The following is a 27,500-nucleotide window of genomic DNA, read 5'->3' on the forward strand; positions in this document are numbered from 1 at the left end:
GCAGGGACAGAATGGATATACATGTCTGTTATTGCTTATACGCTCACCCTCAACACAGGCACGCGCCGCACAGAACATATACATACATACACAAACAGAGAGACCACTCACCACTAAAAGCCTTATTCCTTACCTTTTTCACCCTCTGTGGATTCTTCTCTCTCCGGCACTTGCGAATGTCCATCTCTGTGGTATTTACACAGCCTGGCTGTAAGAGAGTTAGTTTCTAGGTCAGATTATAGTGGGTCACCAGGCAGTATCCTGCCCTAGCCTGGAGGCTAGACTTCATTCAACATTACAACCACAGAGGAGTTGGATAATACAGAACACTGTCTAATTCAGGCTAACCCAGGCCACACTATACAACTAGACTGATAGAACCCTTTATTGTTCTAACAGTAGAGCCCTTTGGGACTTTCACTGTAACACTCCCTGTCCTCTCATCACATCCTCTCTCCAGCCCTCTCTCAGTCCCCAGAAACACTACCTCCTCTCAGCTCACCACCAACTCCCCTCAATCCTCAGCTCACCACAGGGCGATGGACGTCCCAGAATGCCCTCTCTTGGCTGTCCAATATCTTCCTCTCAACCTTGTCCTTCTTCCTGTCGATCCTGAGGGTAGACGACAGAGGACAGAGACAGGTTGATGCTGAGGGTAGGGGACAGAGGACAGAGACATGTAAATACTGAGGGTAGGGGACGGAGACAGGTAAATACTGAGGGTAGGGGACAGAGGACAGAGACAGGTTGATACTGAGGGTAGGGGACAGAGGACAGAGACAGGTAAATACTGAGGGTAGGGGACAGAGGACAGAGGACAGAGACAGGTTGAAATACTGAGGATAGGGGACAGAGGACAGAGACATGTAAATACTGAGGGTAGGGGACAGAGGACAGAGACAGGTAAATACTGAGGGTAGGGGACAGAGGACAGAGACAGGTAAATACTGAGGGTAGGGGACAGAGGACAGAGACAGGTAAATACTGAGGGTAGGGGACAGAGGACAGAGACAGATAAATACTGAGGGTAGGGGACAGAGGACAGAGACAGGTAAATACTGAGGGTAGGGGACACAGAGGACGGAGACAGGTAAACACTGAGGGTACTTGACAGAGGACAGAGACAGATACTGAGGGTAGAGGACAGAGACAGGTAAATACTGAGGGTAGGGGACAGGGACAGAACAGGTAAATGCTGAGGGTAGGGGACAGAGGACAGAGAGACAGGGGTAAATTGACTGAGGGTAGGGGACAGAGGACAGAGACAGGTAAATACTGAGGGTAGGGGACAGAGGACAGAGACAGGTAAATACTGAGGGTAGGGGACAGAGGACAGAGACAGGTAAATACTGAGGGTAGGGGACAGAGGACAGAGACAGGTAAATACTGAGGGTAGGGGACAGAGGACAGAGACAGATAAATACTGAGGGTAGGGGACAGAGGACAGAGACAGGTAAATACTGAGGGTAGGGGACACAGAGGACGGAGACAGGTAAATACTGAGGGTAGGGGACAGAGGACAGAGACAGATTGATACTGAGGGTAGAGGACAGAGACAGGTAAATACTGAGGGTAGGGGACAGAGGACTGAGAGACAGGTAAATAGAGGACAGAGACAGGTAAATACTGAGGGTAGACAGAGGACAGAGACAGGTTGATACTGAGGGTAGGGGACAGAGGACAGAGACAGGTAAATACTGAGGGTAGGGGACAGAGGACAGAGACAGGTAAATACTGAGGGTAGGGGACAGAGGACAGAGACAGGTTGATACTGAGGGTAGGGGACAGAGGACAGAGACAGGTAAATACTGAGGGTAGGGACAGAGGACAGAGACAGGTAAATACTGAGGGTAGGGGACAGAGGACAGAGACAGGTTGATACTGAGGGTAGGGGACAGAGGACAGAGACAGGTAAATACTGAGGGTAGGGGACAGAGGACAGAGACAGGTTGATACTGAGGGTAGGGGACAGAGGACAGAGACAGGTAAATACTGAGGGTAGGGGACAGAGGACAGAGCCAGGTTGATACTGAGGGTAGGGGACAGAGACAGGTAAATACTGAGGGTAGGGGACAGAGGACAGAGACAGGTAAATACTGAGGGTAGGGGACAGAGACAGGTAAATACTGAGGGTAGGGGACAGAGGACAGAGACAGGTAAATACTGAGGGTAGGGGACAGAGGACAGAGACAGGTAAATACTGAGGGTAGGGGACAGAGGACAGAGACAGGTAAATACTGAGGGTAGGGGACAGAGGACAGAGACAGGTAAATACTGAGGGTAGGGGACAGAGGACGGAGACAGGTAAATACTGAGGGTAGGGGACAGAGGACAGAGACAGGTAAATACTGAGGGTAGGGGACAGAGGACGGAGACAGGTATATACTGAGGGTAGGGAACAGAGGACAGAGACAGGTAAATACTGAGGGTAGGGGACAGAGGACAGAGACAGGTAAATACAGAGGGTAGGGGACAGAGGACGGAGACAGGTAAATACTGAGGGTAGAGGGTAGAGGACAGAGGACGGAGACAGGTAAATACTGAGGGTAGGGGACAGAGGACAGAGACAGGTAAATACTGAGGGTAGGGGACAGAGGACAGAGACAGGTAAATACTGAGGGTAGGGGACAGAGACAGGTAAATACTGAGGGTAGTGGACAGAGGACAGAGACAGGTAAATACTGAGGCTAGGGGACAGAGGACAGAGACAGGTTGATACTGAGGGTAGGGGACAGAGGACAGAGACAGATTGATACTGAGGGTAGAGGACAGAGACAGGTAAATACTGAGGGTAAGGGACAGAGGACAGAGACAGGTAAATACTGAGGGTAGGGGACAGAGGACAGAGAAAGGTTGATACTGAGGGTAGGGGACAGAGGACAGAGACAGGTAAATACTGAGGGTAGGGGACAGAGGACAGAGACAGGTATATACTGAGGGTAGGGGACAGAGGACAGAGACAGGTAAATACTGAGGGTAGGGGACAGAGGACAGAGACAGGTTGATACTGAGGGTAGGGGACAGAGGACAGAGACAGGTTGATACTGAGGGTAGGGGACAGAGGACAGAGCCAGGTTGATACTGAGGGTAGGGGACAGAGGACAGAGCCAGGTTGATACTGAGGGTAGGGGACAGAGACAGGTAAATACTGAGGGTAGGGGACAGAGGACAGAGACAGGTAAATACTGAGGGTAGGGGACAGAGACAGGTAAATACTGAGGGTAGGGGACAGAGGACAGGACAGGTAAATACTGAGGGTAGGTTGATACTGACTGAGGACAGAGACAGGTAAATACTGATGGTAGGGGACAGAGGACAGAGACAGGTAAATACTGAGGGTAGGGGACAGAGACAGGTAAATACTGAGGGTAGGGGACAGAGGACAGAGACAGGTAAATACTGAGGGTAGGGGACAGAGGACAGAGACAGGTAAATACTGAGGGTAGGGGACAGAGGACAGAGACAGGTAAATACTGAGGGTAGGGGACAGAGACAGGTAAATACTGATGGTAGGGGACAGAGGACAGAGACAGGTTGATACTGAGTACACAGATAGATGTGTCACTCTTATTTAGAGACCCGAGGAGGGTAAAAGCTCGAGGTGTAGGTCACAACCTGTCTCGTTGCTTCATCAAGCAATCTGTGGTATGGCCGCTGGTAGGGTACAACTCTTACATAACTAACATTTTCTGATAAGTGCTTGGTGGCCTATTTCTCTCTGAATTTAGCAGAGCTTAATGTATAATCTCTTACCTCTACCTAACAACAGTAAATACTTAGTGCTCAGACTATAATAATTTGAAAGGTTCATCGTGACCTTTTTTAATTTCCTGATATCGTGCTGAATAGACTGTATCTGATCTGAGCTGTGTTTACAAATGTCAACCAGCAGATGGAGGCGTAATAGAAGGAACATTGATAAAAGACAAAGATTAAAAGGTCACCTAGAAAGTAACCTAGGGGTATGCATCTGACTCTCTATAGTCATCTGCATCAGTGAATGAGACAGGGAGTATACTGACATATGGCACAATAGACAACGTATTAAAACCCCTATGTTCTTTTGCCTAGTTACTGTCCACTCACTTGACCTGTGCCTCAGCTTGCATGAAGATGAACTCCCACTTCCTGGCGAAGGCCCTCTGCAGTCGAGCCAGGTTCTCCTGTAAGATCCCCCAATCATAGAGACATGAGGGGTGAGAGTAAACCAGTGAAGGTTCTTGGGTAATTACATTGCTATAATGCATAACTCTCTTACTGCATAAAGCTAGCCATCTCAGCTTAATCAGCAAGTAATATCACGGCTGTTGTAATTTGCACGTAATAATGCCATCTGCTCGGCACATGAGCAATGCAAACATCTGTTGTACCTGCACATATTCACTGAAAATACCTATTTTTTTAATGTGGGGAAAACAACACTCTGACCCGACCACCAAACCTATAGAGCATGAAATAGACTAGAGCTCAGGGGCATGGCATGTGATCTGAGAGAAGCTGTAGTTGTGTAGATGTTAGCTTGGTTTAACAGGTCTGTAGTGTATAGATAGTGTACTGACGAAGGTTCCAGTAGGGTGAATAGGGCACTCACAGCCTCGTAGTCAGCTAGCTCCAACCTGGCCTTGTTCTGCATGGTGCGCTTGCACAGGTAAATTGCTGCAGAGGAGAGAAGTAGTCAGTTACTAGCTGTTGCTTGACAGACCTTTTTGTGACGTTGCCAAACAAATGCCACAGATGATGCATCAACATTTGTGTGAGTGTAGTTTATCTCTTGTAAACAAATGCCACCCATTCAGTTTCCACCTGAGTAAATCTCTACTGATCAGAGTGTTGTGAGCAATATTTAATGAAACCGTTGGCATCTTTTGTCATTTACACTATCAGGCTGGAGAAATGTCATGCGAACATGAAAGCCTGGAGATTTACAATATATATTTTTATTTATTTAACTAGGTAAGTCAGTTAAGAACAAATTCTTATTTACAATGACTGCCTGCTTTGTTCAGGTGCAGAACAACAGATGTTTATCTTGTCAGCTCCAGTATTCGATCTAGCACTCTTCCGGTTACTAGTCCAACGCTCTAACCACTAGGCTACCTGCCGCCCCATGGGTCACCAGGGGCGCAGGTAGCCTAGTGACAAAATAACGCCCCTATACCCTGGATGGCTAATCTAGCACTGCAAGTTTAGGGGTGAGATGAGATCCTCCTGGACAGATAGTGGGATGCATTACAGAGTGGGCCACTCAATCAATAATGGGTGTGAGACAACAGATCCATAGTCTGTGTTTACACTGTAAGCAGGAGGATATGACACAGTCTGGGCCAGACACTCTGCACTGATCAGGATTATAGGCTCGGCTGGCTTTGAGGGGGGGGGGGGGGGGCATCAGGGGGAAAAATGAGTTTATGCACGGATAATTAAATGTCAGAGGCAATATTTAGACACATTTTGAGCTGAGTTCAGTAATATTTTTGAAATTCCACCCCTAGGGAACCCAAACTATCTTACCATAATCTGTGTTTTCAGGTTCCCAACAATTAGAGGGCCAGAAGTATGGAGCCTGAGGAGGAAAGTGGAGACATCATAAAACTATTCATCATCTTAAGAACATTTAAACATCCAAGCATCTGCCCTCTCTATAGTTTTTCTAATGTTGATGCAGACAATTTTCCCCACACTGTCTCTAGCAGCAGTGTTTGAAGTTTCTCTCAGCTAGCATTGCTTTTTATGTGGATCTGAATGTCAAATAATGAGGTTTTAAACATATTTCGGAGACCCAGTTCTTTTGAAGGTTTGAATATGCATGTTGTGTCCAGTCCACCCTGGCTCATAGCCCTGACTTCTGTTGAGACGAAGATGCTGGAGAAAATACAAACCATCCAAACTCTCTGTTCCTACCTTTTCCTCTCTAAGAACATTAACAAGTTAAAAGAAGATGAGTGACCTGATGATCAATTACCTTCTTGTGCTCTGCATAACTATATAGGGAAGAACCGTAGCTATATTTTCCATTCATATTTCATCAACTATTGCAATTGATATTTCAGATTCACAGTTAATTCCATAGTGCATAAATAAATGATTTCTCAGATCTATCGTGCATTCTTAATGACGAGCGAAATTAGAACACAGAGACGTTCCACGACATGATATTTCATCTTCAATATCACTCATAATTAGTTTCAGAACAAAAGGAAATCAAGATGAATGAGATCTGAATATGTGTCAGAATCAACACATCTAACATACAGGTTAAAAACTTCTTAGGGCTGCAACCCCGTTAAAGGGATTGATATGACAACAGCCAGTGAAAGTGCAGAGCGCCAAATTCAAACAACAGAAATCTCATAATTAACATTCCTCAAACATACATGTATCTTATACCATTTTAAAGGTCATCTTGTTGTTAATCCCACCAAAGTGTCCAATTTCAAATAGGCTTTACAGCGAAAGCACCACAAACGATTATGTTAGGTCACCGCCAAGTCACAGAAAAATTCAGCCCTTTTTCCAGCCAAAGAGAGGAGTCACAAAAAGCACAAATAGAGATAAAATGAATCACTAACCTTTGATGATCTTCATCAGATGACACTCCTAGGACTTCATGTTACACAATACATATATGTTTTGTTCGATAAAGTGCATATTAATATAAAAAAATCTCAGTATACATTGACGCGTTACGTTCACTACTTCCAAAAACATCCGGTGATATTGCAGAGCCACATCATTTTACAGAAATACTCATCATAAATGTTGATGAAAACACAATTGTTAGACATGAAAATATAGATACATTTCTCCTTAATGCAACCGCTGTGTCAGATTTCAAAAGAACTTTACGGAAAAAGCAAACCATGCAATAATCTGAGTACAGCTTTCAGACAACAAAGCAGCCAAAAAGATATCCACTATATTGGGTAGTCAACAGAAGTCAGAAATAGCATTATAAATATTCGCTTACCTTTGATGATCTTCATCAGAATGCACTCCCAGGAATCCCAGTTCCACATTAAATGTTTGATTTAGTTCGATAATGTCCATCATTTATGTCCAAAGAGCTACTTTTGTTAACACGTTTGGTAAACAAATCAAAAGTCATGAAGCGCGTTCCCTAGTTGCAGACGAAATGTCAAAAAGTTCCATTACTGTCTGTAGAAACTTGTCAAACTAAGTATAGAATCAATCTTTAGGATGTTTTTTTTACCCCTTTTTCATGGTATCCAATTGTTTAGTAGCTACTATCCTGTCTCATCGCTACAACTCCCATACGGGCTCAGGAGAGACGAAGGTTGAAAGTCATGCGTCCTCCGATACACAACCCAACCAAGCCGCACTGCTTCTTAACACAGCGCCATCCAACCAAGAAGCCAGCCGCACCAATGTGTCGGAGGAAACACCGTGCACCTGGCAACCTTGGTTAGCGCGCACTGCGCCCAGCCCACCAAAGGAATCGCTGGTGCGCAATGAGACAAGGATTTCCCTACTGGCCAAACCCTCACTAACCCAGACCAGTTGTGCGTTGCCCCACAGACCTCCCGGTCGTGGCCGGTTACAACAGAGCCTGGGCGCGAACCCAGGGTCTCTGGTGGCACAGCTGGCGCTGCAGTACAGCACCCTTAACCACTGCGCCAACCGGGAGGCCCCTCTTTAGGATGTTTTGAACATAAAACGTCAATAATGTTCCAACCGGAGAATTCCTATGTCTGTAGAAAAGCAATAGAACGAGAGCTAACTCTCTCGTGACCACGCCTCAGAGCCTGTGGCACTCTGCCTGACCCCTGGCTCAAACAGCCCTTATGAGCCCCCACTTCACAGCAGAATCCTCAAACAAGTTTCTAAAGACGGTTGACATCTAGTGGAAGCCTTAGAAAGTGGGTTGAAATTCGACCAACCTCAGATTTCCCACTTCCTGTTTGGATGTCTTCCCAGGTTTTTGCTGTGAGTTCTGTTATACTCACAGACATCATTCAAACAGTTTTATAAGCTGCAGAGTGTTTTCTATCCAATACTAATAATATGTATATATTAGCAACTGGGACTGAGGAGCAGGCCGTTTACTCTGGGCACCTTTCATCCAAGCTACTCAATACTGCCCCTGCAGCCATAAGAAGTTATTTACATATACTTTCCTGCTGAATGAAGATTGATAGATAAACAGAGATTCATCTACTCTGTTTATTACCAAACTGCTTCAACAACATTTTATGACGTGAGTCTGCTTGCCCTGAAACATCACCGATTTGTCTCAAAGCACAGCAGGAAGTTGTCATTAAAAGTGGGGCTTCCAAAAAGACACAGCAGCTATTTATAGCATAGTGTACCCACACAGCCTCTGTGACTCCTCAGTGCTGGCACAGACACATAAAATATATTCAACAGGTCACGCAGGTCCTCTTTTAAATGGCAATGATGACGCTCGCTTGTTGCACCATGACAGCATCAGAGAAAGGGTATTTTTAGTTCCATTGAATATGGGTGACACACACGCACACATCCCCTTCCAGACAAAAAGGACATAATGTGTTTTAATCTGAGGAAAAGAAGTGTGGCTAAATGGACTCTCCGGTAGATTGGGGGGAGGACTGGGAAGGGTGGGTGACACAGGGCAAGTGCTGAGGAAGAGAGGAGTGCCAGCCCAATGCTTCCCAAAGAAAGCTGCCCCCAGCTGGGATTAGCCTGCTAATCAGTCAGCCATAGTGACTCATTCTTCTGGAGCCTTTTAGGAGGACCAAGAACCATTCAGCCTCCACTACACTGTAACATACTGTACTGTATGTCATGATGCACGGCCCTGACAGTACATTAGATTACCTCGAGGACAGAACAGCAATGCCAGTGTAGCGACGTGTCGTTTTAATGTCTTGTGTTGAATATTGTGGAACATCCTTTTTCTGTCTGTCTATAATGCTAAACTTTTATGGGCTACTGACTTCCTCCAAGCTCTTAATTCAAGTCAAAGGGCATTGCCCCGTGTGGTGCGGCAGGTAGCCTACTGGTTAGCCAGTAACTGAAAGGTTGCTCGATCGAATCCCTGAGCTGACTAGGTAAAAATCTGTTGTTCTGCCCCTGAGCAAGGCAGTTAACCCACTGTTCACAAGGGTGCCCGAAGACATGGATGTCAATTAAGGCAGCCCCTTGCACCTCTTTGATTCAGAGGGGTTGGTTGGCTTGAATGCAGAAGACACATTTTCAGTTGAATACATTCAGTTGGACAGCTAGGTTTCTCCCTTTCCTAAAGCAAGTGAAATGGATAATAAACAAAAGTACAAAATAAACATTACACTCAGAAACATTTCAAAGGAATAGAGACATTTAAAATGTCATACTATGGCTATTCTCTCAATTCAAACTTTCTCTCTTTACGATAAAAGTTAATAAAAGTGGCCCTTCACACCTAGGTGCCACACCATGTGACCTCACAGGACTAGAAAAAGCACTACTCCCCCCTCTCTCTCTCTGTCATAGCCCTTATCCTCTTACCCCGCTGGACCTCTCAAACCTCAGGAGGCTGAAGAAATGTGGCTTGTCACAAAAGCACTCACAAACCTTTACAGATGCACAATCGAGAGCATCCTGTTGGGTTGTATCACCGCCTGGTACGGTAACTGCTCCGCCCAAAACCGTAAGGCTTTTCAGAGGGTAGTGAGGTCTGCACAACGCATCACCGGGGGCAAACTACCTGCCCTCCAGGACACCTACACCACCCAATGTCACAGAAAGGCCATAAAGAGCATCAACGACAAGGACAACAACCACAATCACCCGAGCCACTGCCTGTTCACCCCACTATCATTCAGAAGGCGAGGTCAGTACAGGTGCATCAAAGCAGGGACCGAGAGACTGAAAAACAGCTTCTATCTCAAGGCCATCAGACTGTTAAACAGCCATCACTAACATTGAGTGGCTGCTGCCAACATACTGACTCAACTCCAGCAACTTTAATAATGGAAAAATTGATGTAAAAAATGTATCACTAGCCACTTTAAACAATGCCACTTAATATAATGTTTACATACCCTACATTACTCATTTCATATGTATATACTGTACTCAATACCCTCTACTGCATCTTGCCATCTTTATGTAATACATGTATCACTAGCCACTTTAAACTATGCCACTTTGTTTATATACCCTACATTACTCATCTCATATGTATATACTGTACTCTATACCATCTACTGCATCTTCCCTATGCCGTTCTGTACCATCACTCATTTTATTTTTTATTTTCATTTTACCTTTATTTTACTAGGCAAGTCAGTTAAGAACAAATTCTTATTTTCAATGACGGCCTAGGAACAGTGGGTTAACTGCCTGTTCAGGGGCAGAACGACAGATTTGTACCTTGTCAGCTCGGGGGTTTTAACTTGCAACCTTCCGGTTACTAGTCCAACGCTCTAACCACTAGGCTATCCTGCCGCCTCATTCATATATTTGTATGTACATATTCTTAATCCCTTTACACTTGTGTGTATAAGGTAGTTGTTGTGAAATTGTTAGGTTAGATTACTCGTTGGTTATTACTGCATTGTCGGAACTAGAAGCACAAGCATTTCGCTACACTCGAATTAACATCTGCTAACCATGTGTATGTGACAAATAAAATAGGATTTGAATTGATTTGATTTTGAGGAGGGAGAAGGACCTCCATCTCCAGCAGGCTGACCACAGGGCCTGGACCTTTGCTTTTAATGGATAGAACTGGTGAACTGATAAGTTAGGGGAAATACATTTTAGGGAATAGTACCTGTAATCCAGTACAGAAATTGTGACGGAAGAACCCATGCACTAATCAGTCTTAGAAGGAGGCTTAGTCCTTAAAGAGCTAGTGTAGCCTGAATGGTGCATTGAAGCTAACCTTCTTCAAGGAAAGGAAGAGCCAGCTGACAGAGTAACCAAGGACACAACACAAACGAGCAGTCCATGAGGTACCATCCAAACTCAGCAGAAACGAGCAAGAAACTACCACCAAGGAGCGGGTTGAGAGTTTCAAGATCCTCTGTGTCCATATCACCAACAGACTATCATGGTCCAAACACACCAAGACAATCGTGAATAGGTCACAACAACAGCTTTCCCCATCAGGACACTGAAAAGATTTGGCATGGGTCTCCAGATCATCAAAATGTTATACAGCTGCACCATCGAGAGCATCCTGACCGGTTGCATCCCCGCCTGGTATAGAAACTGCTCGGCATCTGACCGTAAGTCGCTACAGAAGGTAGTGCGTACAGCCCAATAAATCACTAGGGCCAGACTTCCTGCCATCCACGACCTATATACTAGGCGGTGTCAGAGTAAGGCCCAAAAAACGGTCAAAGTCTCCAGTCACCAGTCATAGACTGTTCTCTCTGTTACCACACGGCAAGCGGTACCTGAGCGCCAAGTCTATGTACAAAAGGCTCCTTAATTAACAGCTTCTACCCCCAAGCCATAAGACTGCTGAACAATTCATCAAATGGCCACCATGACTATTTACATAGTAATAAGTGTACACACTACCCTACACCAGATTGCGGGATGCTGTGAGTAGATCTGCAACACTGTACATTGTGCCTCTCCAATTGGTACAATCTATTATAGAAATATTGATATCCATATTTATTACATAGTGATAATACTCAACCATATCTCAAGTGATTTAACCACAGGTTAAGGGAGTAAATTATGGCAGTGAGAGGAGACTGATTAGGCAAACATTTCCAAAGCGGTGCGTCCAGACTGATTACAACGCTTGACCTGTATAGTGAGGATCAGACTACTAGAGGAATCTCTCACATCAGTGGCTCTGTTAGAACATATTCTCCCTGGTTATTTCTGCTTTAGAGCGTAAAGTGACCAGCCACAAGGTAATGAGGCTACTGTTCTGTTCTGGACAGTTCACTGGGATCATTTATCCACTCCTTTGCCTTCATGTGATAATGGTCATGACACATGTTATGGTTGGTGGTTTGGACAGTAAATCCAGTTTAGGACCACTAAGGATGGGAGGTATACTGGTGCCTGAAAATATCATGGTAGCTTACCTGGAAGCGGTATAAGGTCCCATCATCTTTGAGAGTGAGGACGTGGTCGGAGATGGGGAAGAGGTAACCCTGGGCAGCAATCAGGCTCCCTAAATGGATGGCTTCAGCTGCAGGAGCGAGAACAGGATACTAACGCTGAGTAGAGAAAAATGGCTTCCCTTTTTAATGCTTGAGTAGAGGCTGAGAACAGTGGTCATCCCTGTGAAATATGGCTGTGTACGTAGCAGGCATACCTGAGTCCTCAATTGAGAGGTTTTTCACCAGCCACAGGACAATGTCTGCTCCTGGTATTCAAAAGAGAAGAATGGTTGACAGTGACATTGAAATAGCATTGTACATACAGAAAGCCTCTACACAAAAGCTGCAACAGTCCTTGAACTGGTCTCCCCTTAACAATCTATTACTTTTAGCTTACAGCACAGCTACAATACTGACATAGTCGACCAGTCAGCCTTTTATCCACCCTTAGTAACTTTTGGAAAAAATAGTGTTTGACCAGATAAAATGCTATTTTACAGTAAATAAATTAACAATATTCTCCAGGGCAGCTGTCCAGGCCCTTTACTTTTTTCAATCTTTACTCATGACCTGCCACTGGCTCTGAGTAAAGCCTGTGTGTCTACTGTATGTATGCGGGTGACTCAACACTATACACGTCAGCTACTACAGCGAGTGAAATCATTGCAACACTTAACAAAGAGTTGCAGTTAGTTTCAGAGTGGCTGGCAAGAAATAAGTTAGTCCTAAATATTTCAAAAATGAAAAACATTGTATTTGGGACTAATCATTCACTAAACCCTAAACCTTCACAAAATCTTGAGTAATGTGGAAATTGAACAAGATGAGGAGACTAAACTGCTTGGAGTAACCCTGGACTGTGAACTGTTATGGTCAAAACATATTGATGCAACAGTAGCTAAGATTGGGAGAGGTCTGTCCATAATACCTCTAAAATAAAGTGCTGCTCTTCCTTCTTAACAACAATATCAACAAGGCGGGTCCCTAGTTTTATCACACCTGGACTACTGCCCAGTCGTGTGTGCAAGTGCCACAAAATGGGAAAATTACAACTGGCCCAGAACAGGGCAGCATGGCTGGCCCTTAAATGTGCACATAGAGCTAACATTAATAATATGCATGCCAATCTCTCATGGCTCAAAGTAGAGGAGAGATCGACTTTGTCACTGCTTGTTTTTGTAAGAAGTTTTGACATGTTGAAAGCTGTCTGTTTAAACTACCAGCACACAGCTCAGACACCCATGCATACCCCACAAGACATGCCACCAGAGGACTCTTCACAATCCCCAAGTCCAGAACAGACAATGGGAGGCGCACAATACTACAGTACATAGAGCCATGTGCACATGGAACTCAATTCCACATCAAGTAACTCACTAAAATCAGATTTGAAAAAATATTAAAAATACACCTTATGGAACAGTAGGGACTGTGAAGAGACAAACACACAGGTACAAACACACATAACATACACACTATACACACATGTACACCTGGATTGTTATAGTAGAGTAGTGACCCGAGGGCACACACTTAATGTATTGCGAAATCTGTTACAAAATGTATTTTAGTGTTTAGAAATGCTATTATAATGTCTATTATTGCCTTACTTTTTGCTGGACCCCAGGAAGAGTAGCAGCTGCCTTGGCAGCAGCTAATGGGGATCCATAATAAATACAAATACAAATGCCCTTGGCTAAGGCTGAATGTGGCATAGGTGAGCAGGTGTTTGCAGGAACAATTCAAACGGAACAATGTGATCTTGGACTAACAATAGGCAGGAAACCAGGTCTTTTGTCTAACTCCTGGACAGCAACATATTTGGCATAATGTTAGCACTTGGCAGTGAGGAGTGAGACTGAGAGAGTCAAGTGTGACACAGCAGGCCTAGGGAGACGTGTGAGGGGGTGAGTCACACTCAGAGAGCATCCCCCCACCCACTCCCCACCAGCCCCATAGATACTGTTGACTGTTGACTCACAAGCTAACACACATACACCAGCCAAAACTGTCTTATTCACTCACACTGCCCCCTTAAACCATGTCACCCAACACACAATCAGCCACACTGCATAATGACAAGGGCAGCGACATACCAGACATCACATCAGGCTTCTCTGCCAAAACCTTACGGGCTGAGACTGCCTCATCTGTCCCAATCTGCAGAGGCAGCAATTCAAATGAGCCTGAAAGGTCATATTTGCTTTAATGATTCTGACTCCTTCTCTCTCTCTGCTGAGCCATACTGAGTCATATCTCTCTCTATCTCTCTCTCTACCTCTCTCTCTGCCTCTCTCTCACACACACACATGCTGAACATGCACCAAGCACGCTCACACACACACACACACACACACACACACACACACACACACACACACACACACACACACACACACACACACACACACACACACACACACACACACAGCTGGTCACCTGATACCACACTGGGGATCTTGGACAGGAAGCTCTTGACAGTTCGGATGGCCACCCCTCCTGCCTTCTCATCCTGTATCCGCATAATGACGTCTTCAATCTAACAGGGAGAGGAGAAACAACACAAGTGATCAGGGTTAGAGCACAAACTAAAACTTCCACAGTTTCTCCATAAAAAGTATTCATTTTCATATTATAATCCAATGGTGATGGGGATTACTTGTTGTGTGCTGTGGCCTGCAAAAAAAGGTCTGTTTATTGAGCCCCACAGTTCCCACGGTAACAAGGCACTCCAATGGGGAAACGTTGAGGAAGGCTGTCAGAGTGATTCCTCAGAGGCTAAGATAAACATCACAACTCAAAAGCACGGCAGGCAGTGAGCTCCCCACCACATCACACATCAGCAGCCTAAAATTAGGCATGGCCGCACCGTGCTCTCAACTCACGACACATTACAAAGACAGGAAACCACATTCCTCCATGCAAACATACACACACACCCTCTGGAAAACCATTCCCCTCACTCTACAGTCAGCCAATATCACTCGCACTGACACATTATGCACACATTTATAGCTCCTTGCAGCAGAGGTTTGTGTTAAGGTGGAGAAGCTTAATAAGGGCTATGTGGTGTGAAAACCTTGGCCTGGTTGTCAGGTCAGGTAGGATGTGACGAGGATTAGAGTGTAAGACCTGATCTGCCAATGTCACACCACAAGGCTCCCAAGCACCACAAGGCTCCCAAGCACCACAAGGCTCCCAAGCACCACAAGGCTCCCAAGCACCACAAGGCTCCCAAGCACCACAAGCCCGGACTGATGGACTCTCAGACCAGAAATTCACACCAAATGATTTAGTACACTCATTATTATCCAGAGCCCACTTCAACTTGTGCTCAATGGCCATTAAATCCTTCATTTTGTGGCAAGCACACAAACACACATACACACAATGACTGTAACAAAACTGATTATGCTCGAATGATTTCAAAATCCTGATTGTGTGCAAAAGCATATTTGATTTGGCTGCTCCCTTCACTTCCCCATCTCAGAAGGGTAATCTGTATTTATCTGCACTGTTAAATGGAAGATGGCATGGTAGTCAGGAGTCAGAAACTATCAGAAAACACTCTTTATCAGTCATTTGTATAGAGCCCTATAGGGAACAGAGATAAAGTCAAGCAATTCTCTGTTGTGTGCCATTGCCATTCCATCATGTTCCTGACCCCTTTCTCTTCCTCTCCTCTCATCCATCATTTAAACTGACACATTTGCACGTGTGAAGTCGATCCATCAGCCTCCTTAGCTTCAGAATGTCATCTCTGAGCAAGCCAGTGCACCAAGAGCCAACTGCCTCCTCTCCTCAGTGGTTGCAGCAGGTTGCAGTGGCACGGCATGCCTCAGTACTGTGTACTCACAAGGACAACTATAGAGATGTGCAGCATTCTGGCCAATACAATTCACATGCCAAGGACAGTAAAGTAGGACTGCACAGCTTTTCAACAAGTGTAAACAACCAGGAGGAACAATCACAAGTAGACCCAATCAGCATGTCTGTCTACGGCTATCATCTCCTTGCCAACCAGCGTCCATATTATATTTAAAAAATATATAGATATATTTCACATTTATTTAACCAGGTAGGCTAGTTGAGAACAAGTTCTCATTTGCAACTGCGACCTGGCCAAGATAAAGCAAAGCAGTTCCACACATACAACACAGAGTTACACATAGAATAAACAAACATACAATCAATAATACAGTAGGAAAATCTATATAAATCAAATCAAATTTATTTGTCACATACACATGGTTAGCAGATGTTAATGCGAGTGTAGCGAAATGCTTGTGCTTCTAGTTCCGACAATGCAGTAATAACCAACGAGTAATCTAACCTAACAATTCCAAAACTACTGTCACGGCTTTCGTTGTGGGAAGGAGGAGCGGACCAAAATGCAGCGTAGTTGTGATTCATTTTATTTAATAAGGAAACTATACACGATAAACTAACAAAATAACAAACGTACGAAAACAGCCCTATCTGGTGCAAAACACAGAGACAGGAACAATCACCCACAAACACACAGTGAAACCCAGGCTACCTAAATATGGTTCCCAATCAGAGACAATGACTAACACCTGCCTCTGATTGAGAACCATATCAGGCCAGACATAGAAATAGACAAACAAGACATCCAACATAGAATGCCCACTCAGATCACACCCTGACCAACCAAAACATAGAAACATACAAATAAACTATGGTCTGGGTGTGACAACTACTACCTTATACACACAAGTGTAAAGGGATAAAGAATATGTACATAAAGATACGAATGAGTGATGGTACAGAACGGCATTGGCAATATGCAGTAGATGGTATAGAGTACAGTATATACATCTGAGATGAGTAATGTAGGGTATGTAAACAAAGTGGCATATTTTAAAGTGGCTAGGGATACATGTATTACATAAACATGCAGTAGATGATATAGAGTACAGTATATACATATACATATGAGATGAATAATGTAGGGTATATAAACATTATATTAAGTAGCATTGTTTAAAGTGGCTAGTGCTATATTTTACCCTCAATTTCCATCAATTCCCATTATTAAAGTGGCTGGAGTTGAGTCAGTGTGTTAGCAGCAGCCACTCAATGTTAGTGGTGGCTGTTTAACAGCCTTGAGATAGAAGCTGTTTTTCAGTCTCTCAGTCCCTGCTTTGATGCACCTGTACTGACCTCACCTTCTGGATGATAGCGGGGTGAACAGGCATTGGCTTGGGTGGTTGTTGTCCTTGATGATCTTTATGGTCTTCTTGTGACATCGGGTGGTGTAGGTGTCCTGGAGGGCAGGTAGTTTGCCCCCAGTGATGCGTTGTGCAGACCTCACTACCCTCTAGAGAGCCTTACGGTTGTGGGCAGAGCAGTTGCCGTGATACAGCCCGACAGGATGCTCTCGATTGTGCATTTGTATAAGTTTGTGAGTGCTTTTGGTGACGAGCCAAATTTCTTCAGCCTCCTGAGGTTGAAGAGGCGCTGCTGTGCCTTCTTCATGAAGCTGTCTGTGTGGGTGGACCAATTCAGTTTGTCTGTGATGTGTACGCCGAGGAACTTAAAACATACTACCCTCTCCACTACTGTCCCATTGATGTGGATAGGGGCGTGCTCCCTCTGCTGTTTCCTGAAGTCCACAATCATCTCCTTAGTTTTGTTTACTTTGAGTGTGAGGTTATTTTTCTGACACCACACTCCGAGGGCCCTCACCTCCTCCCTGTAGGCCGTCTCATCATTGTTGGTAATCAAGCCTAACACTGTAGTGTCATTAGCAAACTTGATGATTGAGTTGGAAGCGTGCATGGCCACGTAGTTATGGGTGAACAGGGAGTACAGGAGAGGGCTCAGAACGCACCCTTGTGGGGCCCCAGTGTTGAGGGTCAGCCGGGTGGAGATGTTGTTACCTACCCTCACCACCTGGGGGTGGCCCGTCAGGAAGTCCAGTACCCAGTTGCACAGGGCGGGGTCGAGACCCAGGTTCTCGAGCTTGATGACAAGTTTGGAGGGTACTATGGTGTTGAATGCTGAGCTGTAGTCGATGAACAGCATTCTCACATAGGTATTCCTCTTGTCCAGATGGGTTAGGGCAGTGTGCAGTGTGGTTGAGATTGCATCGTCTGTGGACCTATTTGGGCGATAAGCAAATTGGAGTGGGTCTAGGGTGTCAGGTAGGGTGGAGGTGATATGGTCCTTGACTAGTCTCTCAAAGCACTTCAAGATGACGGAAGTGAGTGCTACGGGGTGGTAGTCGTTTAGCTCAGTTACCTTAGCTTTCTTGGGAACAGGAACAATGGTGGCCTTCTTGAAGCATGTGGGAACAGCAGACTGGGATAAGGATTGATTGAATATGTCCGTAAACACACCAGCCAGCTGGTCTGCATATGCTATGAGGGTGCGGCTGGGGATGCCGTCTGGGCCTGCAGCCTTGCGAGGGTTAACACGTTTAAATGTTTTACTCACGTTGGCTGCAGTGAAGGAGAGTCCGCATGTTTTGGTTGCGGGCCGTGTCAGTGGCACTGTATTGTCCTCAAAGCGGGCAAAAAAGTTATTTAGTCTGCCTGGGAGCAAGACATCATGGTCCGTGACTGGGCTGGTTTTCTTCTTGTAGTCCGTGATTGACTGTAGACCCTGCCACATACCTCTTGTGTCTGAGCCATTGAATTGCGACTCTACTTTGTCTCTATACTGACGCTTAGCTTGTTTGATTGCCTTGTGGAGGGAATAGCTCCACTGTTTGTATTCGGTCATGTTTCCAAACACCTTGCCCTGGTTAAAAGTAGTGGTTCGTGCGTTCAGTTTCATGCAAATGCTAACATCAATCCACGGTTTCTGGTTTGGGAATGTTTTAATCATTGCTATGGGAACGACATCTTCAATGCACGTTCTAATGAACTCGCTCACCGAATCAACGTATTCGTCAATGTTGTTGTTGGACGCAGTGCGGAATATATCCCAGTCCACGTGATGGAAGCAGTCTTGAAGCGTGGAATCAGATTGGTCGGACCAGCGTTGAACAGACTTCAGCGCGGGAGTTTCTTGTTTTAGATTCTGTCTGTAGGCAATGAGCAACAAAATGGAGTCATGGTCAGCTTTTTCCGAAAGTGCAAGTAGACAATGGACCTGATCGGACAGCTCAGAGCCTCTGCTCTTTTCTGTCCATAAGAAACCATTGGATTGGTGGAAGAGGCGGGGCAGGCCAGGAGGAAGGAAGGAGGGTGTGGTCAAGCAAGGCATCCCTCAAGGCTGAATGCCCTAAGGTTTTTATCAGAACGGTCGTAGATTAGTTTCGCCTTTTTGCTTTTCCCGACATGAGTTTGTGGTGTTTTGTTTTAAAAATAGAAGTATTTAAAAAAAATAAAAAAATAAAAAAATAAAAGTAAAAATAAATAAAAATAAAAATAGTGAGTTGACGTTACAGCATGTGCAAATGAGGTAGGATAAGAGAGGTAAGGCAATAAATCGGCCATGGTGGCAAAGTAATAACAATATAGCAATTAAACACTGGAATTGTAGGATGTGCAGAGGATGAATGTGCAAGTTGAGATACTGGGGTGCAAAGCAGCAAGATAAATAAATAAATACAGTATAGGGACGAGGTAGATTGGATGAGCTATTTACAGATGAGCTATGTAAAGGTGCAGTGATCTGTGAGCTGCTCTGACAGCTGGTGCTTAAAACCTCTTGAAACTCTGGGGGCGCAATTTCATTTTTGGATGAAAAACGTTCCCGTTTTAAACAAGATATTTTGTCACAAAAAGATGCTCGACTATGCATATAATTGATAGCTTTGGAAAGAAAACACTCTGAATTTTGTGAAAATGTTGCGTGCTAAATGCTACGCAAAATGCTAAGCTAGCTTGCAATACTCTTACACAAATGATTGATTTGCTATGGTTCAAAAGCATATTTTGAAAATCTGAGATGACAGTGTTGTTAAGAAAAGGCTAAGCTTGGGAGCAGGCGCATTATTTTAATTTTATTTGCGATTTTCAGAAATCGTAATGAGCCTGAGGCTTTATTCACGATCCCGAATGATAGTGAGGGAGGAAAGAGTCTCCAGCTTCAGAGGTTGGTCATTGACAGCAGAGAACTGGAAGGAGAGGCAGCCAAAGAAAGAATCGGCTTTGGGGGATGACCAGTGAGATATTCCTGCTGGAGCGCGTGGTTTGGAGATGTTTAATGTGAGTCTGGAGGGAGAATTTACAGTCTAAACAGACACCTAGGTGTTTGTAGTTGTCCACATAAGTCAGAAACGTCCAGAGTAGTGATGCTGGACGGGTGGGCAGGTGCGGGCAGCGATCGATTGAAGAGCATGCATTTCGTTTTACTTGCATTTAAGAGCAGTTGGAGGCCATTCGGAAGGAGAGTTGTATGGCATTGAAACTCATCTGGATGTTAGTTAACTTCTTGAAACTCCCCATCCCGGATCCGGGATGTGATGCCTCAGGCTCATTAGCATTTCTCCTACACGTTAAGATTCTGAAAATCAGGAAAAAAAATTAAAATAATGCTAAGCTTAGTAACTGAGAGTTAGCCTTTCTCAACACTGTCAAAACAGATTTTCAAAATATGCTTTTGAACCATAGAAATTGATAATTTATTTAAGAGTATGCAAAGTTATCTGGCATTTTGTGAAAATGTAGTGCACGCTAACATTTTCACAAAATGCTAGATAACCAAATAAATAAAATCATTTATTTGAAGAGCTTCTGATGTTTTCAAAAGGATATTTTCAGTCACATCTGAATGACAGTGTTTCCTAAGAAAGGCGTCTGTGTGTAGGAGAAATCGTTATTTTTTTTACATTGCGATTTTCAGAAATAACGTAAAATGCAGTCACCTACAACGTAAAACTTTTTCCGGATTAACTACATAATCCCGAAACATGGCAAACGTTGTTTGGAATCAGTCCTCAAGGTGTTTTTTCAGATATCTCTTCATTGACATGCAGTTCGTGGAAGCTTGCTTTACTCTCTGTATCAATGGAAAAATACTGGCAGGTGACCAGTGCGCACCATTCCTGGACTGGAGCGGACACGTGGTAAATGTGGTCTGTTATGGTCAATCTTCCAATGATCTGCCTACAAATACGTCTGCTGAAGACACCTTGGGGACAAACTAAAAGACAGACTTAGGTGTTTGTAGTTTCCAGCCATATAAGGAGACCATGGAAAACAGAGCCTCAAAAATCCTTGTCATTTCCTGGATGCCATCTCATCTTGGTTTTGCCTGAAGCTCACGTTATAGGGCACGCACAGAGAAGATCTTTGTATTTCTGGACACGTCAGAGTGCATTTCTTTTACTTAGCAATTATATGCATAGTCGAGCATCTTTTTGTGACAAAATATCTTGTTTAAAACGGAGAGTTTTTCATCCAAAAATGAAATAGCTCCCCTGGATGTAAGAGGTTTTAACACAGTGTCCAAAGAAGGGCCAGAGGTATACAGAATGGTGTCGTCTGCATAGAGGTGTATCAGAGAATCACCAGCAGCAAGAGCGACATAATTGATGTATACAGAGAAGAGAGTCAGCCCGAGAATTGAACCCTGTGGCACCCCCACAGAGACTGCCAGAGGTCCGGACAACAGGCCCTCCGATTTGACACACTGAACTCTATCGGAGAAGTAGTTGGTGCTCCAAGCAAGGCCGTCATTTGAGAAACCAAGGCTGTTGAGTCTGCCAATAAGAATGTTGTGGTTGACAGAGTCGAAAGCCTTAGCCAGGTCGATGAATACAGCTGCACAGTAATGTCTCTTATTGATGGCAGTTATGATATCGTTTAGGACCTTGAGCGTGGCTAAGGTGCACCCATGACCAACTCGGAAACCAGATTGCATAGCGGAAAAGGTACAGTGAGATTCGAAATGGTCAGTAATCTGTTTGTTAACTTGGATTTCAAAGACCTTAGAGATGCAGGGTAGGATAGGTATAGGTCTGTAGCAGTTTGGGTCTAGAGTGTCTCCCCCTTTGAAGAAGGGGATGACCGCCGCAGCTTTCCAATCTATGGGAATCTCAGACGATACAAAAGAGAGGTTGAACAGACGAGTAAATGGGATTGCAACAATTTTGGCAGATAATTTTAGAAAGAGAGGGTCCATATTGTCTAGCCTGGCTGATTTGTAGAGGTCCAGATTTTGCAGCTCTTTCAGAATATCAGCTATCTGGATTTGGGGGAAGGAGAAGTGGGGGAGGTTTGAGTGAGTTGCTGTGGGGAGCGCAGGGCTGTTGACCGGGGTAGGGGTAGCCAGGTGGAAAGTATGGCCAGCCGTAGAAAAATGCTTATTGAAATTCTCAATTATTGTGGATTTATCAGTAGTGACAGTGTTTCCTAGCCTCAGTGTAGTGGCCAGCTGGGAGGAGGTGCTCTTATTCTCCATGGACTTTACAGTGTTCCAGAACTTTTAGAGTTTGTACTACAGGATCCAAATTTCTGTTTGAAAAAGCTAGCCTTAGCTTTCCTAACTGCCTGTGTATATTGGTTCATAACTTCCCTGAAAAGATGCATATCATGGGGATATTCAATGCTAATGCAGAACACCACAGGATGTTTTTGTGCTGGTCAAGGGCAGACAGGTCTGGAGAGAACCAATGGCTATATCTATTCCTGGTTCTACGTTTTTTGAATGGGGCATGCTTATTTAAGATGGTGAGGAAGGCATTTTTAACGAATAACCAGGGATCCTCTATTGACGGAATGAGATCAATATCCTTCCAGGGGTCCGGAGTGAGCTTCAGGAGTATCCCAGGAGCCCTAGCCAGGAGATGGGTCTAGCATGGGCTAGCGCCACGCTAGTTGGTGCTAGCTCCGGGATGGAAACGTTAGCCAGGAGTAGTCAACCCGGGTTGCAGTTAGCTAGCTGCGATGATCCAGATGAAAAGTTTCAGAGTTTGTGGTAGGAATCCGGGGACATGGAGAGAAAAATAGATCCGGTATGCTCTGTTTTGAAACGCGTTGTACGAACTGGCGAGAGCTTTCCGAGCTAAAGGTTAGCGGATGACCGCTAGCAGTGGTTAGCTGATTGATAGATGGTAGCTGAAAGCTAGTTAGCTAGCTTGCTTCAGGTGAGGTATTCCAGTTCGGAGGTAAATAGAAATACTTTAGAAAAAAAACAGATCCACACCACATTGGGTGAGGCGGGTTGCCATAGAGTATTTTGAAGTTGAGGTTTAGGAAAAATGTTAAAAAGAATGAGATACAAAACTTTATATGGGACACGACAAGACGCCATCTTGCAACAAAATATATATATACCTGAGCAACACATTTGAGATGCTTATGGATTTAATAATAGCCCTATAATGTTTCAGACCGAGGAGAGGAGGAGAAAAAGTGAGGCAAGACAATTACAATTCTCTCACCATGAGTGTCTTCATATGAATTATTAAATGAAAGCTCATCCACAGAGAATTTCTGCCTTTACACAGACTGTGCTGTTGCTGTGCTGTTGATACCTCTTCACAGACTGCTCTTAGAGAGAGAGAGAGAGAGAGAGAGAGAGAGAGAGAGAGAGAGAGAGAGAGAGAGAGAGAGAGAGAGAGAGAGAGAGAGAGAGAGAGAGAGAGACCACACTGCATCAACTCTGTATTTTCAGAGAGAAGAAACAGAGATTTTACAGTATGCTACAGTAACATTCCTGTCTTTCGCCGGTGTGTTGTGAGCAGACATTTTAGAATAGCACAATCAGTCCAACCATATTTACTGCCTTCCTGTGTATGAATACAAACCTTGAGACAAAACAATGGGGAAAAAGCTTGGAAACCATTTTCATTTTGTACAATGCAGTGCCTCTCCACACACCCTGAGAAAGTCAGTGAAAGGATTGAGTTATTTTGTTATGGTGTAATAATGGATCTTGAACTCCATAACAGCATTTAAAATAACTCATTATCTCCCTATAGGATGACAGTGGACACGAAGTACTTGGCAGGGGTACAGAACCTTGCAGTATCTTTTCGCTATGGAAGCTAATGGTGTTTGCAGCTTGGTGTGGAGGGCTTTGAGAGCTGAACATTCCTGCTAGCAGGCGATAACAGCACTTTACCCCTCTGGACTGAGCTCTATAAACAGCAATCGCACGCGCACGTGAGTGTGTGTGTGTGTGTGTGTGTGTGTGTGTGTGTGTGTGTGTGTGTGTGTGTGTGTGTGTGTGTGTGTGTGTGGGTGTGTGTGTGTGTGTGCGTGCGTGCGTGTGCGTGTGCTAGGCCCCGTTGTCAACAATCTCTCTTATCAGTGAGGCTACTGAGGGCCCATGCTGCTGTCAGGGGAGTGCCACCATTTCACTCAGCCAGACGCCCCGGGACGCTCCCTGACCAGCCATTACAGAGTGGAGTGTGAGGGCCCAGTGGAGGTAACAGGGTCAGGCACGTGTGAGAGTGGCTGTTTGAACCTACAGAAGCCTAATGATGCTAGAATCTTATAAACGCAATTTATAAACACTGAAACACCATGAGGTCTTGTGGTACCGTGTAAGCTGTGTGGTTTCGATTACCAACTGGAGTTTCTATCTCATTGAAACAGTGGTTTCAGTTGAAATAATGTCTGTAGGGAGCTACTACTGGATACGAGAAAGAACTACATTTCCACCAACCAGGATGTGTTTAAATACCGGTCATGACAAAAGCCTTTGCTCAAATTGTGACTAATACTAACTACAGTACCTTAAATCTGTAAATGGTGCGAGACAAGCTAATAATAAGATAATAAAACCAGAAAAGTCTCCCAAAATGAGGCCTTGATAAAAAATGTATAAGGCTGTAATAGAGCATTAATGATTCAACAGCCGTCACCTCCACAGACACTCGTCATTGACATTTATGGCTGTGAAAGTCATGATGGCCAATCGGAAAACTTTTAAGACTGTTTTCTGACCTACTTTCTGCTAAATGAGGTTCTCTGTACTGCTCAATTAACATATGAGCAGAGCCCAATCATTTGAAATATAGAATAGACTTCTGATAAGTGCATATTGGATAAGTGTACACTCTTTCTATGTGCAGTGAGAGTTCACAGACCCAGTACATTCTTCTGACTTGCTCTGGATATCTTCATATGGATTAGTGCATGCTTTCTAACAGTCCAAAGCCATCACAATGAACTGTTTATGGAGCAAGTAACTTTTAGGCAAGAAATCAAACATACTTTTTTTTCTCCTCAGACCAGCCAGGCATCACACTGTGGGAATAGCAAGCTGATATCTAGCTTGGTGCCAGCTGGTCTGGTCTTCTCTAGGGATGCAGGTGTGAATGAGGGCTGCTGGGGTAGAGAGAGTCTCCCTGTACCCTCTATGGTCCAGAGGGGGGCCTGCTGCAGGTCTAATCATGAAGAGGGGGCTCCGGGTGTTAGGGAGCCTCTCCTGGATTTGTTTCACCAGGGAGAGAAACTGTGACAGCTACTGGGACAACCCTCACATGCAGCAGGACAAGCAATGACTGGAAAGGCCAAAAGTGGGGAAACCAAATACACACATACAGTATAGTTTACAGTCACTCACACCTCCCTCCCTTTGCTCTATTCTAGTGCTTTAGGCAGTCATTATGAAACCCATGTACCTGCTCAAGCAATTACTCTTTTTCCTGCTGACTTATCAACCATGTAGAATGTCTTGAAAACAGAAATGCATTAATTGATGAATGTGTGTTGGAAATAGTCCCATGATAATTCTCAACAGGATACATCTCAGTTATGTGTGCGTTTTCAGTGTTTTATGACAGTATGTTCCTGTTCCCAAGCGGATCATTTTGCACCTCACTGAAGCCATTTTCCTCCACCAACATAGCTCATCCTTTTGATCACAGGAAAGCCTGGATTGTACTGCAAACACATCTAGATGAATCTTTCGGCGTGGAGAAAAAGCATAATCACTCAAATCCTGGTTTGGATTTAAGCTCCAGAAGGTGAAAATCCATAGTTTACCACGTCCTTGCTGTTTCATTGTTCTGATGAGAGTCTTTGGGTTGTGGTTGTTTAACTGTAAGGTTGGCACACAATGCACGAGGAAGTTATGATCATGCACTGTAGCATAAGACAACTCATTTCAGGAGGGGCATTGGGCTTCTGAAAAAGAACCCTCAGCCACGTTTCCACAGCTAAGACTGTGACCGCTTCAACCTTGCTTCTGCAATACTCAGTATGTTGAAAATGTATTTATTCTTATAAAAAATCGAATCCAGACATTGTTACAGCGACAGGCCAAACTTTTAGAAGTGAGTCTGAGTCACATACTCTGCTCAGACAGTTAATCTGTAGCACCTTCACATTGCCACAGGCAGGGCATCTGCAGTTTTCATTGTTAACTTTTCAGCCAGTAACCTCAGTGGTCATTCAACATTCTGAGCCTGCTCTGGTAAGATGGGGCAGAGGTGCAGCATACTGAAAAAGACCCAATTAGCTGCAGCTTGATTGACTGTTCAGCCTGCAGGCCTACTGGGGCCGAGGTCCACAGGAAAAGCCCAAGTGTGAATATGTGTGTGATTCAGAACCAAGGCCTACATGGTCAAAGTGTTGATGGCAATGGGAGTTGCCTGCTTGGGCCAGTTGGAGCTCCCTTGTTAAAGAGACTAATAAGAGACTAATAATGGCGCCGGAGGAGATGGTTGACGTTTTACAGGCTCCTTACCAATTGTGCTTGTGGTTTTTCCACATTATTTGTAACTTATTTTGTAGATAATGGTTTGCCACTGTCTCTTATGACCAAAAATAGTTTCTAGATATTAGGACAGTGATTCCTCACCTCGTACTGGACCAACATTTTTTCTTTAACGAGTTGGACGCAAAAGATTTACTAAAAACACCGGACAAGGCCCAAATCCCCGTCATGAAGAAGAGACAGAGATATTGGGGATGTAGGTTGGGTTGCCTTGTAAGGATCTGACGGCAAGTGGGTAAACCGCCTCTACCATCAGTCCTATTAGCCAACGTGATTGGATAATAAACTGGTTGAGCTCCGATCAAGACTATCTTACCAACGGGACATTAAAAACTGTAATATCTTACGTTTTACTGAGACGTGGCTGAACGACGAAATGGATAACATATAGCTGGCTGGGTTTTCCGTACATCGGCAAGATAGAACAGCTGCCTCCGGTAAGACAGGGGGTCTGTGTCTATTTGTCAATAACAGCTGGTGCACAAAATCTAATATTAAGGAAGTCACAAGGTTTTGCTCATCTCATGATAAACTATAGACCACACTATTTACCAAGAGAGTTTTCATCTACATTTTTCATAGCTGTCTATTTACCACCACAAACCGATGCTGGCACTAAGAACGCACTCAACAAGCTGTATAAGGCCATAAGCAAACAAGAAAATGCTCATCCAGAGATGGCTCTCCTAGTGGCCGGGGACTTTAATGCAGGGAAACTTGAATCCGTTTGAACTCATTTCTATCAGCATGTTACTATACTATAGACCACCTTTACTCCACACACAGAGACACGAACAAAGC

At 44.4% G+C, this 27,500-nt stretch overlaps 1 protein-coding gene across 2 annotated transcripts in view; it reads right to left on the reverse strand.

Annotated features, from left to right (window-relative positions):
- Positions 1–27,500, reverse strand: part of LOC135525892 (regulator of G-protein signaling 6-like) — a 62,235-nt gene that overhangs the window by 9,258 nt on the left and 25,477 nt on the right. For both annotated transcript variants that reach the window (XM_064953852.1, XM_064953851.1), the window contains exons 3-10: positions 14,493–14,592; positions 12,269–12,319; positions 12,036–12,142; positions 5,512–5,563; positions 4,592–4,656; positions 4,087–4,163; positions 531–612; positions 134–208 (exon numbers count right to left, since the gene is read on the reverse strand). In XM_064953852.1, coding sequence (XP_064809924.1) covers positions 134–208; positions 531–612; positions 4,087–4,163; positions 4,592–4,656; positions 5,512–5,563; positions 12,036–12,142; positions 12,269–12,319; positions 14,493–14,592 — 609 coding nt within the window. The remainder of the gene's footprint in view (positions 1–133; positions 209–530; positions 613–4,086; positions 4,164–4,591; positions 4,657–5,511; positions 5,564–12,035; positions 12,143–12,268; positions 12,320–14,492; positions 14,593–27,500) is intronic.

Source organism: Oncorhynchus masou, chromosome 32 (genome assembly GCF_036934945.1).
Source record: "Oncorhynchus masou masou isolate Uvic2021 chromosome 32, UVic_Omas_1.1, whole genome shotgun sequence".
In the NCBI taxonomy this organism is placed as follows: domain Eukaryota; kingdom Metazoa; phylum Chordata; class Actinopteri; order Salmoniformes; family Salmonidae; genus Oncorhynchus; species Oncorhynchus masou.